The sequence below is a fragment of the Limanda limanda genome, chromosome 3, assembly GCF_963576545.1.
Source record: "Limanda limanda chromosome 3, fLimLim1.1, whole genome shotgun sequence".
NCBI lineage: Eukaryota > Metazoa > Chordata > Actinopteri > Pleuronectiformes > Pleuronectidae > Limanda > Limanda limanda.
The window spans coordinates 29,611,606-29,629,315 of record NC_083638.1 but is presented as its reverse complement, the minus strand read 5'-3'; the positions used below and the strand labels follow the sequence as shown (position 1 = coordinate 29,629,315).

The following is a 17,710-nucleotide window of genomic DNA, read 5'->3' as shown; positions in this document are numbered from 1 at the left end:
TTCTCTAAATTTGGAAAAGTCTGAGAGCAATTTGTCATAATAAAAGATTGAGTATGGGTTAATGGGAAAAACATCATTCTAATGACTTTACAAATAAATCTACAACACACCAAAGTGTTCAAGGGATCTGACTACCTTCCAAAGCTACTGTACCTCGACAGTATATGGTTTTATATTTGGATACCTTTTATTTATTTTGATTTTTAAAGTTAAAACTGCCTTCTGACCCAATTGTCAACCGCTGAGACTCTGTATCTTTGCCTTATGTGTTTCCCTCTCTTTTGGGGGGGCAGAGCTCAGCTCACATGTCAGTGGGAAAATGCTCTATGTCTGAACTGTGTATAATGTGAATGGTTCTGAAACTTAAAATACACATAAATGAATCAAAGCACTGAAGCTCACTGGATACATTTCAGAAATGTTAAGATGTGAATACAGTTGAGAAGCCTGAGCTAATAAGAGGCCACATACAGTAATTATTACATGCAATTCACTCTGGTGTATAGTGTGAGTGAGCTAACAGTGTCCCTGGGGTCTAACTATATCCACTAATGAGTGCAAAACGCCTCTATGGGGATGAAATAAGGCACAAATTACCAAAGAATCATCTATTGCATCGTTAAAAACATCTGGTGCACACATTGTCTCTCTCTCTCTGTGTGTGTGTGTGTGTGTGTGTGTGTGTGTGTGTGTGTGTGTTTGCGTGTGTGTGTTTGCGTGTGTGTGTGTGTGTTTGCGTGTGTGTGTGTGTGTGTGTGTGCGTGAGAGAGAAAGATAAAGAAAGATCACATTTAAATGCTTAATTTGTGGTTTTTATAGTTAACATTTTGCCTAGTCTTGTGGTAACTATTTAAAATATATAACATTTCTGTTTCAGTATAATTTTTTTCCTACAGTGCTCTCCCAGATATTTAATTTAATTTTGAAATTACTATATTTGATGCGGCCGCTGGTGTTGACAAGGTAGTTTGAACATGTCACAACATAACATTTCTGTTAATAGGTTTTTTTCTGTCGTTTTTCCTTACTCTTGTTAAGCCCAAAGAGACAAATGCAATTTGATTGATTGATAAATGCAGCAACATAATTACTTAATATTATTTTGTCTTTCTCAAATTGTCACATGCCATTGCAAAACAAAGTGACTGTATAATTTAATATTTCTATGCTATTTTGCAATATAATGGATAAGTTTATAAATATTGGCAAAGACAAGGTGCTATCACAAAATCAACGGACACTCACACACACACACACACACACACACACACACACACACACACACACACACACACACACACACACACACACACACCCTGCTTTATCAGTGGTGTGTGTGTAACATGCAGTAGATGCAGTTCTTACCTAGTAAGGCCATGAAGCAGATGCATATGGCGAAGAGCGAGCTGAAGCTCAGGCCCACGTCCTCCCTGTAGATGGCCAGCGGCGTCTCGCAGTGGCGTCCTCTGTAACCCTCCAGGCAGTGGCAGGTGAATTTGGATGGTGACTGGGCCACACAGGTCCCCCTGTGACAGGGCCGCGTGGCGCAGAGAGTGTAGACACAGGACTTTCTGGACCCGTTCACTCGGATCATGTGCCCAGGGGGACATCTGAAGAGAAAGGTTGGACAGGAGACGACAGGGGAAATCAAAATGAAATGTAGATTAAGTTCCCCTTACAGAACGTGACAGGAGGTCTGATTAGAATAACATGTAATTATCCCTTTTACAGGAGCAGTTCCAGATCCATAAAAGAAAAAATACTCTAAAAACTAGAGGAACAAGGAGAATAAAACAAATGACATTGGACAGTTGAAGCACTTGAAGATAAACATGATTATACAGGCTAAAAACATTGGCTTATTGTCTTCTCTTGTTTGTAACCAGTTCCCAGAGGGAAAAACAAAAAACAAATTAGTGTCTTTTAATCAGTGATCTCACATAGACCTACACCTCGATACAGAGAATGGATGGGAGGAGATGAAAACGCTGACTGTGGCTCTGGCAGTAACTAGGATGATTTTATGCAGACAAGGGCACATTTTCTGCCTCACTTCAGAAAGCACCACCATAATTAAAAGCTCATTTGGGTGTAACAGCTCAAACAAACATTTTACGAGCCAATTAATTCAGTATCCCAGTCAATGTCTATGGAGCAGCTCGGGGCTGTACATTTTGATGACATCACAGATGAGTCTTGCCTCTGCTCTCAGGAGATTAGTCCATGCTGATAAATATTGACTCAACTTTACTATGAAATGGCGACATTAAACTAAAGATGGTGCAGTAATTTATATCATAACTGCTCCTCTTCTGCCAGAAAACTAATCTGGAGGAGCGACCAACTATAGGGTTAATGAACTGTATCTTCAGCCACACTGTCCCCTATGACCTTTGTTCCTACGTGACTTTTCTGCTCCAGCGATCTACACATGGCAATATTACAAGCGCCTACATGCCTTTTCTCATCCTGTTCTTTTCTAATCTTTTCAAAGTCCTGACCATTTCCTTCTCCTCACCTTGTTTCCTGTGTAGCTGGAGGATTTGTTCACTCACAATTTTGTAGTGTAAAGGTTGGATAGATGTCCGCCTACATAAAGTTTGTCTCATGTTTGAACAGAATGCAGATTGCACATGCACACATGTACAATAATGATGCTGAGAGGCAGAGTAGAGAACGGCAATAGTAATGTGCATTAAAAGGGTATACTACGAATAAAATAAACTAATGTAAACATTGTATGTTTCAAAACATAAAACACTGGATACCAAACATGAGTTGGAGATAAAAGAAAGCTACACTTCCCCACCATCTGATGCAACGCTGTAAACACAACACAATATATTATCACCATATAAAGCTGTTACAGTCAATGTTTTTGCTTATGTACTGTGCACTTGCAACATATTATCCACATCTGCACATGTTGTGTTGATTTGAAATTGTGTTTCTGTCCTTTCCAAAATAATATATACATATTACACTGTATTTGCACCTCGGGTGTTGTATGTGCAAAACATGTGGGGGAAAAAGAAAAAGAAAAAAACACAAAAAATAGACTAAATCAATAAAGAGCTTCTCTTATTTTCTCCGGAGCGTGGTTTGCAGTCTACTGAGTAATTATATGTAAACAGAGAGCATCTTCATCATCATCATCCATATAAACAAAATCTTATTCTTTATTTTTTTAACCCTTTTCCTTCATTATTTATACAAATCTTTTCTTCTTCTAAATTAACGTGTCAATCACTTTCCTCTGTCTAATTTAGGGTCCATTTCCATCGATATAGAGACACACAGTTATATTTTACTCCATACATTCACAGTTGTGTGAAAACACAACTAAAAACCATATGTTAATTTCAATTTTTTTTTTTTACATAAAAGCTGGACCAAACCCCAGGACGCACAACAACGTGAACACGTCTTTTATATCAAGCTCTAACCCTTACCCTTTTTTTGGGGATGTTAAGTAATGAAAACTATAACTGACCTATACACATCTTCCTAGATGCCACATGATTCATACAAAGTCTAATCTCAAAATGTTTACTCAACCAGCCCCTGACCAAACTATTTTTGGACAATTCACTCTAACCATCACCAGCTATTTGCTAACCTTGTCTGTGATGCTACTGCAAGCTAAGGGTTTAACGCAGGTCTTTTCCACAGCAAGCAGCTCCCTGCTGCTGCCGGGGATGGGGTCGATGGAAGTGGTGAGACGGAAAGTGGTGTTCCAGATCAGGAGAACGCACTGTAAAATTGTTTCCCTCTCTCTGTCGGCTGCAGAACTGATTTTAGAGTCTTGCTGATTGCTTTTACTGCAGCATTTCCGTACACTAATTCCCATAAGAGGCTTCTTGTGGCCACTTTATATCAGAACTGAGACTGTGTATGGGTGCACTTTTACCATAAAAGGTGGGGTGACTTGATTGACAAAACCAACTTCAGGATCATCTTTGAAAATCAATGTTCAAGAGTATAAATGACTATTTTTAAAGCAACTATATAGACAATGTGTGAAAGCACATAACGAGCAGTAAGAAGCACACTTGAAAAGGTGATTAAATGTGGGTGGAATTATTTTCTCATAACAAAGGCTCAGCCCTCAGTATTCATTATGCCTGGTTGGAGTCGGAGTATTTGTGGAATACAAGACACCTGTCAGTCAATTAGACAGCGTGTCTCCTTTCTCTGCTCGCTCTTATCACTGCCTCTCATTAGCCAGAGATGGAATCAGTGCTGTGACAAGTGTCTTATCGTAACCTTTGATGAACATGGAAGCACTCTAACCGTGTTTAGTGGCAGGTGTAGTGTAGTGGGAGTTTTAAAAGGATGATCACTCTTAATTTGAATTAGTCACAGAAAAATACCAACAACAATAACAATGTGATGATAGTAATTGGACATAATTATTATAGTGTTGCACTGCAAAATATGCCTTTGTAAACTGATCTAAAACATTAGTTTGTTATTTCCTGAGTATTTTCTTTGTGTTTTACTATAAAAAAATTTTAAGAAATTTTTATTTGTTAAAAATAGGCTTACCAGCTCAGTCAGCTGACAAGACAACTGTCACTAGCAAATGTTTTCACTTATTTACGGAACAGAATTTTAGAAGGTATTAAAATATTCTAATTTTTGCAAACTCTACTCTGTTATTAATTTAATTTAAATGGATAAAATTGCCATTTCTGCCTATTAATCTACACTCAATAACCCATACTCACAAAAGTAGTCAGACCCTTTTCTGTAAACTGAACGTTAAACTGTGGTCAGGTTCAGCTTGTGCTTTTATCATCCTCAGCCTGTATTGAGAACTTAATAACAGGCCAATTCAATTGGTTGGATTTAGTGTAGAAAGGCTAACTCCTGTAAATATACGGTCCCTAAATTCACACTGCATGTGAGGACATTAATCCAGCCATAAAGTCCATCTAACTCCACGGTGATAAATTGTGGTGACGTCTACATCAGGGTAAGAGTTTGAAAACATTTCCAAAGCTTTGAGTGTTTCCAGGACAACACTGGCCTCTGTAATTGTCAAATAGAAGAAGTCTCCTCATAGAGCCGGCCATTCGTCCAAACTGAGCCCATCAGGAAGAGAGTGGCAAGCGAGGGGCCACTTGACTAAAAGGTTCGTGACTGCTTGCTTGGAGTTTGCCGAAAGATATTCAGTAGAAATTTTTGAACCTGTGCAGGGTTTTTTATAAAGTTACCTGTAACCCGCAGAATAAATGTGTTGCCTGCACTAAAGAGGATGTGTTTTCATCAGCATATGATTAATTGTTAGCAGGATAGAGGAATAATGGCTGCACACATTTCCATGAAATTTGTGGAGGGATGGGACATGGCCCAAGGAAGAATCCATTAAATGTTGGAGCAGATCCGAATAATTGGAGCGCCCAGAATTAATTGTTGCTTACTTTGCTGTGAATAATTAATTCAATCATGGTGCACATGTACAAGTATGAAGGTGGCTCTCACATGCAACATAGTCCAAGTTACAGGCCTTTAGACTAAGGAGTGACAGAGAAGTTCTTCCAAAGAGAGAGAATTGATTGCATGCACTCAAACAAACAGAAAGAAAAACAACCAGCTTGGCAAAGGTAACTTAAAGATTATCTGACTGTCTATGTGGATGGGAACAACTTTATGAGTGATATCACAAGCATGCGTAAAATTGCGCTGAACACAGCTATACAATGGGATAAAGGAGCAAAACCCAAAGTTAGGGATCTCTATTTTTATTTTGAAAAGGGTGAAATATTTTTTGTTTCAGAATGATAACAAATTGTGGCAGAACAAATTAGATGGTGGGCCGCCACAGTGTAGATAATCAATGTGAAGCACTCCTTTGACATGGCTTGCTAAACAACTGTTTTTTAGTAAACAATAATAACAAAAACAAACAAAATCAATAACAATGACAAATCAATGTTTTTGTGTGTGTTAATTTGATCCCTTGGTAGAAGTGTTATTCACACCATGTATGACATTATTAGACATTTGGCTACTATGTGAAAATACTTGGGTTTAGAGGAATCACTAAAACAATTACTACTCTTATCATCCTTCAGAGTTCAGGTCAAGTTTTGAAAACAAACAGAGAGAAGATGTAGAGTGTTCATGTTTATATTGAGTGGGTATGTGTCCGCCAGACGGGGCTAAATTACTGAACTGAATCAGAAGGAAGCAAGGTGAGAGCCCTACAAACCGAGAAATGGTGGAGCAGAGAGCGAGAGCCGATGTGAAAAAATAGATATATAGATAGGTTGGTGAATAGATGATGTGGGTGAGTAGATCAGTGGAGTGGGAGAAAAGGGAAAGGAAAGATTAAAAGCCAGGAGGCTGCACAGACTCAATGCAGGCTGATGTTTCCAGTGGCAGAAAAAATTGCTGAGATTAGTGTATGTGGCTAAGAGCACTCAATGTTTGATTCAGTGCGTGCCACAGGAGAGGGCTGTTAGTTTGCTGCAGCTTTTCACTGCACGACATTTCCCATTTCCCACTGACAAACAAACCCAGGAATACAGAAAGTCATTCGGCAGTGCATGTAAAATGTTGATCTAGCAAAAGTGTGAATCCCATCAGGTTCAGAGGGCTGGGAAAAATAATTTGTTTTCACCTCCAACGTTTTCGGTGTTTAGCTCGGTGACTGAGCAGGTGAGGTTCACTGCAGTATTCCTTTGCACAATTGCAAGGAAGACACGGCTGTCTGCAGAGCCCACTGCCTCTCGTGGGGTTTTAACTGTTGACAGTCCCCCGGAGGCCACATTTCGACTGGCAGCAACAAAACAAAACAAGTGTCAAAAATTGATCCTGGCTCAACCTTTTTTTTCCCTTTCAACAGAAAAGCGGTGCACGGCATTAGGCTTACAAATACTGTGTTTACCTCACACTGGGACAGTGAAGAAAGAACAGTACGGCTGTTTTTATGACCTGCCAATCCCCATAAAGAGAACCAACTACAGTCCATAGCCTTTCCACTGAATTCTCTCCATTGGAATAACTCCTGCGACTACTAACATGTAAAAACATGCACACCAGCTTACAGAGCATTAAATTAATGTACCAAGTCATATGACGCACTGAATGACTTTGACACTGTTCTTAAGTATGTATCCTCTATTACCTCAGTAGTAGTGTTACTAATACACTTGCTATTTAAACAAGACAATAAATCTTGTCAAAAAGAAAACATAATAGACATAATATGTGATGACCTGAAACCTGCTTTTACAGCTTGTCTGGCAGTCACCTCCCACTTTTTGTCATTTCAGCCTGTGGTGTCCAATCAAGAACCAGATCAGTAACAAATAAATGAATTAAGGCTTTTTATGTATGTGGACATTACAAACACAAAGTCTATATTCATTTCTTGTGAACGAAAAGGCCTGAAAACAGGTTGAACTGGTACCTGAAAAAACAACGTTATGCCTGACAATAAGACAAAGAGTAGCGTAAACTTAGAAAAAAAGAAGACCTTGGGATAAGTTGAAATAGAACTAGCTGAAGTCAATGTAGGATTTCAATCCATCTTGTATCTAGGCTGATAATCCTTAAAATTTGGACAAGGTATCCAGCAGAGATCCAAGACAGATTCCTCTGAGCGGCTCACGCAATCTGTAATCACCAGAAAAAAAGTTTTAGGGTGTAGTGCAGTGATTTACCGCCAGACTTTTCTAAAGTTGAGCGACTTGCCAAAGACAGACTGAAAAATAACTGAGGCAGCACAGGTTGAGATATTTTGACTTTTATTCCCCAAACTGGACTTTAAAAATGCCAGATCCTAAGCTTCCCAAAATGCAACTCCATAGCAAAATTGGACTGGACCTGGTAAAATACCCATGACGTTAAAAACTCATCCCCAGTTTTATTGCAGGCTTCCTGTCAAGCCAAGAAGAGGCCGAGAGACTTTTCACATGTCATTATTTTGCCTTTTATGTGTTTTTGTGGTGTTATCAGCGTGCATTTGATCTCATATTGTATATCTACGGGAAGATCTAGATTAAGTGAAGAATACAAAATGAATTGATCCTCCTGTAAAATCTGTGGTTTACGCTCTGGAGTGCTTTTCACAAAGGGAATACAAAACACTTCTGGCTTCATCTATCTGTTGACGTGATGGCTCGTCAGCTGAATCGTTACCTACAACTTCATTCAGACATGATGAGCACCTGCTTGCAACAGGGAGCAGACAGGACGTGAAAGACACACAAGACATTGTTAGGCTCATCAGTGGGGAGTTGAAAATGTCCCAATGGGGATGAAGACAGTTGATTTTCTCTCAAAGTTGAATCAGTGAAACATTTTAACTTTTTCCATTTTCTTGCTTTAATTAGTGAACATTGTCATGACCCTGCCTCTCACAGTGAACCCACAAATACAGCGTCACATTGGTTTGATCATTAGTCAGTGAAAGGAAATTCTCATAACAGCACTCTTGTTTTATTTTTTGTTTTTCGTATATTTAATATGAAAGAAAGCTGAAAATAGATGGTGTGGGCCTGTCAGATTATTCTTACGGTTGTATTAAGGTTTTTAAAATAATTCTTCAATATACACATAATTAAAAAATAATTCATATAATAATAATTAATTTAATTAGTTGCAATGTGTTGCATGGACTTCTGGCTCTTTAAAACAGATGCCTTGGTATTTGCACTGACGTTTCATCAGCTTTAGAACAAATAAAGGTTAAGTGATCCTCTTCCTTCTATAACTTTCCAACATTCTCAAGCAGGTCAGGGTTGACTTATTTTAAAACACATTCATGTGAGTATGAACAAAAACAATACCAAGGTCAAAAGCTGGAAAATGGCTTCAGAGGAAGCGTGAGTTGGGTTAAATTTATGTGTCCTCATGCCTTTGATTCAAACTGATGTGTGATGTGTGATGTGTGTGTGTGTGTGTGTGTGTGTGTGTGTGTGTGTGTGTGTGTGTGTGTGTGTGTGTGTGTGTGTGTGTGTGTGTGTGTGTGTGTGTGTGTGTACCTGCATTCGTGCACTCTCCACAAGTCAACGCAGGTGAACGGGGCGCTACACTGGTTCCTCTTGCAGGAGTCAGACGAGCACCCGAGGGAGAGGCCCTGCACGCTGACCTGGGAAACCCCATCTCGCGGCTGGCTGTCCATTGGCATATAGCGACCATTGAGGCGTAGGTCCCTCATGCAGCCTGCAGCAGGAAAAATGGAAAACAGAGCTCAGTGGAACAAGAAACACACTGTTATCTCCACTCACCAACACAGACACACAATGTAATTATACTGAGCCCGGTGTACCTGTGAGCGAACACTCGCTGCATAAATCCAATGTTGTTTTTAAGACCCAGACTGCTCTGTCACAGTCAGTGCTTTCCAAGGTTTGCTAAATATATTTTAGTTGATGCGGTGTTATATTGATCTTCATGTTGTGAGGTGTTTATTACAGCATCTTAAAAATGCCATTTAGGCTGTTTGTAAAAAGCATCTGAGAACACAGAAGGCAAAGACTTGCACACATTTTGGACTTCACATGATGTGCTCCGTGGTGTTTGGACAGCTGTGCTGTTTACAAATGTCACTGCTTCTCTGGGGCACATGACTGAGACACTTCTGGAAGACTGTCTGCAACATGCTGTACACACAGTAACCAGCAGAATACAATTAAATCATTTACATCGGTTTTTATGATTTGTGTAGCCAAACTTCAAACTGAGATCCGGTAACATAGCTAAAAAGAGGAATGAGCAGTTGGATGCAGATTAGTCAAATAACTTTGAAACTTAGCATCTAGCAATACCTGTTCAGTCATTAGATCATCAATCAATAGAACAAAATATTATGTGAAGGTAGAATACGGTTTGCCCCTTCTTCCCCTTGCGACCCTGTAAGGATTAAGAGGATAGATAATGGATGAATGGATGTAGAATACTACATAAAGAAACACAGAAAGTTTGTGTCTTCTCTCTGACTTTGTTTCTCTCTACAATGAAGCACTGAGTTCAGTGTATCACCGAGTAGGGAGCGACACTAACACATTACAACCAGTAGAAAGTGAATGTTTTTAATGACGACTTTTTCCTGGTTATCATTTAATTGTCTCTTGCAGTTATAATTGTTTTTTTCTTCTATTATTGTCGCCTATTGTTTACGTTTTACTTTAATTTAATTTGTTGTGTTTGATCATATTACGTTTACTTGTACACTTCTAATAAAGGTTTTATTCAATCAGTAAATTCGTAACGCCTGCTATGGGAATGAATGCTCAGGGCTTAAAGCACAGATTCTCTGATGTCATTATATAGACACCACTGGTTGTATGATGCAGTAAAAAGCATCAGTTATCATATGCATCTAGAAATGAATGTCCACGGTGGACTCATTTATTCTGAATGAACAATCTGTTTTACATTGAAAAATTTAACATGAAGACACTTATCTAATGTCAAATCCAACATGAAATGTCAATGTGCTTTCCTACCGACAGGTCTCACTGCGGAGCAGAGCTCCTTAGATCTGTTTCCTGGAGGTTGGGGTAACGTTTGAAGGTCTGCATTTACTCATCATGTCTACCTCAGTGTAGTGGATGTAACTTAAGTGTTTCCACGGAGCGACAGAGCCACGAGCGTCAGAGATCATATATTTCTACTGTTTATGTTCTCAAATCAAAGTACACTTTCCCACCACCTCTCACATCTGCCTCCTTTGAAACAAAATACTTTTAAAGTCCATTTAAAAAGAACATGCATTGTCTTTTACTGCCTGAGGCACAGTCGAATACACCTATCACAGTCTAACTCCAGGGAGCTCTCTCTCCCTCTCTCTCTCCCTGTCTCTCTCTTTCTATCAGTCGCTCTCCATGGTTCTGACCTCCTCTTCTCTCTGCTATCACACAGCATTTTGCCTTGCTCCAGGTTCTGTACTTCCTCATTCACACGACTTTCCTGGGTGAATCTTTTCGACTGTATGAATCATCATTTAGGTTCATGTGCAGTCGCTCCTTGCTCTGTCTCTTTTACACCTGGGCTGAGAGTTCACTCGATACTGTACGTTATGACTCATCCGCCGACCTACATTAAACAAAGTCAGTTTTTGGGGAATTCATTATTTCAGACTGCCTGTCATTTGTAGCAGAGCCTCAGAAGAATCAGCGTGTGCCCATTGTGTGGGTTTAGTCACGAGAGAGGAAGTGGAGTTGGCATTGTTCCACCCGGCAAGGTTTAAATAAAAAGTCTGACATTTCTGGAAATAATCTCATTTACTTCCCTGCTGGAGTTAGATGAGAATATCGATATCTAATGTCTGCAGAGCAAAAGTTAAGCTCTGAGGAAAAAAACTACGTGGACAACTTGTGGTTTTACCTTTAGGGTTATAATACAGGTGACGTGCAAGGTCACACATACACAAATAAAGGTGAATGTCTCAGGTCAAAAATTATAAAGCTGAACTCCAAGCTAAGCTCCACTGCGGATTTACTTTTATTTTATGTTTTATTCATCCCCTCGCTCAGTCAGAAGTGAACAGGAAGGGAAGTTTTGCCACTGCTACATTTGCGAATGTGCCCAATTTATTTGCTGGCAGATGTTAGCTCCACTAACTGGCGACTGATTAGACAGATAAGAGAGTGGATTGTCTTCAGATTAAACTTTCAGCACTGTAGAAAACATATAGAAGGCACATTTATGGAAATGTCAAGCTCGAACATGGCCAAAACAAAAGTAACAACAGGAAAAGGTACACTTGACAAATGTATAGAAGTGTAGCACCTCAACCAATTGTGTGTGAATTGAGTTCTTCTGCGTACTCAAATAATCTACAGCAGAGGTCGGCCACTGCAGGCCCACGGGTAAAAACCGGCCCACCAGCAATAACATCCCACTCTCCAGATCATTTTGATAATCTGATTGTTGTTATTGCATCATATCGTACTGACAAAGACAGACGTGTCATTGGTGCAGATCAATTCCTCTTTAGCAATTTGTCAAAGAGGTAAAATAACACAATCTGGTTTTGTTTGCTTTGTATTCACAGAGTTGGACTTCTGAAGAGCAAGGTTAGTAAAGATATTGCAGCACAAAACGGTTGAACAATGAACATTAGCTGCTTAATATTATGTTCTAAAGAAGCCCAGTGGCTGTCAAAAAATGATTAATTTCTAAAATATGATCTATTTATTTTGACGAAAAGTTTTCAAAAATTGGAAAGCATCAAAAACTTACAGAGTAATAGCGTACAATTATGCATACATTTTTGCTTGTTTTGAATGGATACAATATATCTGTGAGTTATATCTGCAAGTTTTGAAAAATGTTCTGTTAATGAATCTTTGACAGCAACTGGTATCACACTTTGTTTCAAAGACATTTTGATCCACAAGCCTTTTCATTGGTGGTCGGCTTCATTCTTAGCCTCAAAGAGTTGTTGTCAGGGACGACTTTCCACACACCAGGTGTTAAGGGCACCAAATGAGAAGGTCTTTGTTATTTGTCAGCTGAAATGTCGGCTGGATCCCAACCTCTCTGCAGCACTACCCTGTCTCAGTGTAGTTCATCAGACTTTGCATTCACATTCAGCAGCTGTCAAGTACGTCTGCACAGGAACAGCTGGAGGAGCAAGAGGCTGAAGGACAACTTGTTAAACGAACAATAAGTTCAAATTGGCTTTTTTGAAGTCCCATAGCACCAAATGAAACCACAGCCTCAGCAATCTCTTGGACAATTGCTGATATTTCCTCTTACTTCCTCAAGCAGGATTTTCAGCAATTGCAATCTGATTCAGCAGATGTGGACAGCTGCTAGACTTTAACATCCTGTTTCCGTCTACTCTCCCTTCTGCTTTCAATGAGAAACATTTTTTAAATGATGCTCCGATCCTCTTTTTTCATCAACAGTTGTGGCATTATGTTCACACTGAATATTCCTCTTGTAGAGATTTTCCGTATTCCGTATTTCTGATGGCTGATTCATTTCACATCTGTTATTTTCTCACCTCTTACCTGATAGTTCTGTTCTCACATAGTGATAATTACATTCAGATGATGGAATTGGCTCTAAAGGGGTGTGAGGCGTAGGGAGTCCATTTACAAAGTGTTTTTCACTGAAAAGAAAACTAATTTTTCTATTCTTAGGAATTCAAAACTTTAAAATGCTCTAACCTTAGCAGTTTTACTTTTCTTAAAGAAAGCAGAGGTTTTTTGTCTCGAAAAAAAAGGAAAACACTTGAAGACACCTGTGATATGTCACTGATCATTTGTATCTTTGTAGAGTGAGTGAAAAACTGAGGCTCAGGAGTTAAAGTCTGTCGACCACTAACCAGAATGGCTCCCCCATTCTGCATGCCAAAGTGTCCTTGGGCAAAATATTGATTCAAATTGACCCTCCCTGCTGTGCCGGCAGTGTTAGAGTGATGTGTGACAGATAAAGTGCTGTATATAGATGAAATGTATAAATGTGCATGTGAGTGGGTGAATGGCAAACTGTGCTGTAAAGAGCTTTGTGTGCTATTTAAATACAGACCATTAATTATGTATTTTTAATGAATTTTCGATTAATGTTTCCAATGTGTCAAGAAAAGGCTCTTTCCATCAGATCAGCAGCACACAAGTCACGTTTCATTCACGTGTCTCGGCTGACTCCTACATGAAAGGCTGCGTTACCGCAAACTGATAGAAAAAGTGTTCTTGACCCACAAAGACTGCAACGCTCGGAGCGTTAAAGCAGGTGGAAGAAGTGGCTTTGTCACAAAATGTCACTGAAGTGAGAAAAAGCTGAGTTCCTTTGCTGACTTCAGGGCTTGTAGACATCTCTTTGCTTTCCAATACAATAATATTCTTTTAACTATGGGAAATTTTCGAATAGTGTTTTCTTCCCAAAAGGACGGCAGAGGAATTCCTTCTGTTCAAGCAGTGAAGCAAGTCAGCAAAATGTTACACTTAAAAAAAAAGATAGAGTTTCTCTCTAAAGAGATACTTTAGACATAAATGTGTTTTTTGAGTTGTTGAATAAGTCATCCCCTTGAGGGTTTCAAACCATCTTGCACCTTGTAGGGCCAATGCTTAGAGTCAACTATTTGGGACGTCTCTACATCATCACATTTATATATATATACATTTAAAAAGGTAAACATCCTTAGATCAAAGTTCGGAAGCCCTCGCTATCAGTGACTGCTCAAAAGTGAGAATTTGGAAAGCTGCTTTCAGAGGTATGCTGAAACTAAAACCCTAAAATAGCAAATCACCCATCATTTACAGACGTCCAGGATCAACTGTCTCTCGCACACACTGTAGGTTTGAAGTGCTGGCTGTCTTGATACTGGTTGCCTGGGAGGTTTAGAAAATGTTGCTGAATCTAACTGGTTTGTTGTTTATGTATGTTTGTGTGTGTTTGGAGGGGAGGAAGGCATGTCTTAGCCCCGCCTCCTGAGCTATGTTTGAAAGGCAGTGAAATCAATAAAAGGCGTTTATGAATTCACTCACTCGCTCAGAGCGACACAAACAGTGAGATCAGAGCTTGTTCACGTGAAGCAGCCGGTCAGTGACTTTGTAGAAGAACAGTTGAAACAGTGAAAACACAGAGTTTCTCTGGTCCCAGCTGCTTCATGATCAGAGCAGAAGCTGCAGCTGGTTTGTACCGAGCTGGAGTTTCTGTGTCCTCCTCCACTCTGATCTCACTTGAAATAATAAACACTCATCACTAGTTATCAGGAACTGATCACCACATGAAGTAACGTAGTGTTTATCTGATCCGCTCCAGAGTTTATGAGGCCGCATTTAAACATCATGAAAAATGACTCGTCAACATGTTGTGCTCAGTACAACAGGAGCCGTGACGCTCACAGTCAGGACTCAGTGTTAGAATGAGCGGAGCGACACACAGACATGATCCATCACCATCGATTCAGAACCAAACACATAACCGTACGTTTATCACCTAAATCATTCCAATATAAAATAGAACGAGTGAACTAGTTCATTTTAAATGTGAACTGGCACAACACTGAGTATACTGTATTACTATATATTAGTCTTTAGAAGCTGTGTTATCAATTATGTTTTGCGACTCCAGACAAATGTAATTTGGTGGAAGAGGCGGCAAAATGGCTCTTTCATAGTAAAGGTTGCCGACCCCTGGCCTATGTATTAAATTACAGTGTTTTTTCTCCATTGTAAATTCAATCAAAACTGATAATGAGATAAGATACGGCTGTTGCACAAAAAGAGAACGAAAATGTAATAATAATTGGATGCCATTAATCTTGGTAGTGCAAATTGTATTTCTTATTTATAATAGTTATTACAAGTCCTGATCCCAAAAAAAAGAAATCTGTATTCACTTTGCTTAGCATACTGGAGAGACCTATTTACGTGGCTCCGGCAAATTATTGCTTGCAGGGATGAATAATTAAGAGGGCAACATTTTCCACACAGAATGGGAGAATGTATAATGGCACAGGAGAGTATAAATATTCTTGGAAAATAACTTGCAGTGGAGAATTGATGGATCATAAAATGGCAAAATCGCACTGAGGAGTGTTTGGTACACATCATCCAAACATCATGCAGGCTGCAATGAATGTGGAAGTCCTGCAACCTAAAGAGCTGTCTAGGGCTCTTGTGTCTGCCCTTAGATACAACCCAGAGGTGTGAGCCGGCGCTGGACATATAAGACCCTGGTCGTCATGGTGAGAATGATGCTCCGTTCAAGTTGTAGTACATCACATTTTGATTAGGTCCAGGCACAAAAACATGCTTGACAACAAAGAGGATGTGTTGTGTGTGATGTGTGAAAGGGTAAAATGAAAAGGCTGGTGTGTCGTTCCGGGCATGAGAGACAATAACAAGAATTCCTCCTGAAAAGTGCTTCCAGAAATTGACTGTTTTATCTATTTATATAGTTTCTAGGAGGATTGTGACATTTTTTATGCGTTGGCTCATTCACGCAAAATCTATTTTCATTATTAGCGCCACACACCCAGCATCTTCCCCACAGCTGGGTTGGAATCATACAATAAACAATATATGATGCTTTAAGATTCTGATTAACATCTATTTATTATATTCAATCGTTACAAACTCTTGGGCACTTGTCTATGTCTCTTGCTACTATGTAACATAACAAGTAGATGGTCCATGCTCTCTGATAGCTGATTCCGTCTCAGGATGTTACAACTTCTCTAAATTAAACACAATATTTTCTTTGTCTGTTCCCTCCAGAACGACAGAAATGTGTTCTTATCCTATTGGCAGGGTGACATCTGTCTGTGCCTTCTCAAGCTGTGACAAATTCTAGCTTAATAATTGGTTCAGTTAAAGACAGGACTTTTATTCACTAACCCTGGAAGCTTTTGTTGACCGCTGATGGGAAGCTATTGCCCAGAATCACCAAACTGGGGTCAATAATGATTTCTCGGCTCCGGCCTCGTGATCCCGTGATTTCCCGCTGCCCTCCACCACCGTCCAGTTTCAGTGTCATCTCGTTGTCGTGCCGATCAAGGAGGACCTCGTGCCATTCCCCGTTGTCCAGCCGATACGTGGGCAGGGTTACGTTGTAGTCTCCATCACCGAGGTTGTAGAAAATACACAAGAGGCCCTGGAAGATCTGTAATGGGAGAAGAGGACGTTTGGTAAGAGGCTCAGAAGCTCGGTTAAACCTTGATCTCAGAGATTGGATCTGAAATTGAAAAAGGTTTATTTTGTGAGTCAACTTTCAGCCGTGACTGCTACATATTGAGACATTGTTGTTGGTTATCGAGACTGTTTTGCTAAATAAATGTCAACACAGAAAAGAACATGCACGTACGCCTGATGCACAATAAACTGGTAGCAACAAGTCTTCAGTGTATTCATAGTTCAGTCAGTCGACATTTATTGAGACAGCTATTTATGGAAGATTTTCCTCTTAGTGCTGTATGAAAGGAGCAAGCAGTTGTTTTGCACATTTGAACATTTGCTAATACATTTTTCCATCATCTTTAAAGTGCAGAGAGAAAACTAAAAAGCCGGCGACTATTTAGACTGAAAAAAACAAAACATTTTGTCTTCTGATTCATTCTTAGCCTTTTCCCCACTGTCAACTGAATAACTCTAATTTCCTTTGTTGCAGTCATGGCAACAGTTCAACAGTTAACAGAGTTTATGTTGTAATTTTTCCATCTGATACAATGTCAGTGGTGACTGTATTTAAGTGGAGTTAAGTGTATGTTCAATCAAGAAGACTTCCAGTGGCTCATTCATACATCTATATCGCTCTGCCTGGTTATCCAATCAGATATTGCCACAATCTCAATCAGCCAAGCATGTTGAAACTTTGAATAATGTTTTTTTTACGTAGCTGAGTTAGAAAAATTGTCCCACAAAATGAAGCAACAGGTTGTAAATTTAGCAAACAGCTCACAGCTTATTAATACAGCATTTCCGGTTTTATAAGTGTCACATTGTCACAATGTTATTCAAGTGTAAACCTCAAAATCCTTACATCAAACAGAATTAGTCATACATTTCCATAGTAAATACAGGCCTGGCAGGTGACCAAAGTAAACCTGTAAGCTAAATCTGGCTAAGCAAAGACGGCTCCACTAGTTCTACTATGTGTTCTATCAATGACCACTGAAGAAAGTTCATGTGAATAACCATTTTTCCAAAAATCTTGACATAAAGTTTCCTGTGATAATCGGAACATAAATGGAAATGTTATTGTAGTTGATCTTCATTTAGCTCAACAGAAGAAAGAA

At 39.4% G+C, this 17,710-nt stretch overlaps 1 protein-coding gene across 1 annotated transcript in view; it reads right to left on the bottom strand.

Moving 5' to 3' along the window:
- The window catches only part of si:ch211-186j3.6 (neural-cadherin), a 295,947-nt gene that overhangs the window by 17,951 nt on the left and 260,286 nt on the right, over positions 1-17,710 (bottom strand). The window contains exons 33-35 of the mRNA XM_061068864.1: positions 16,314-16,578; positions 8,997-9,177; positions 1,366-1,610 (exon numbers count right to left, since the gene is read on the bottom strand). Of these exons, the coding sequence (XP_060924847.1) occupies positions 1,366-1,610; positions 8,997-9,177; positions 16,314-16,578 (691 nt within the window). The remainder of the gene's footprint in view (positions 1-1,365; positions 1,611-8,996; positions 9,178-16,313; positions 16,579-17,710) is intronic.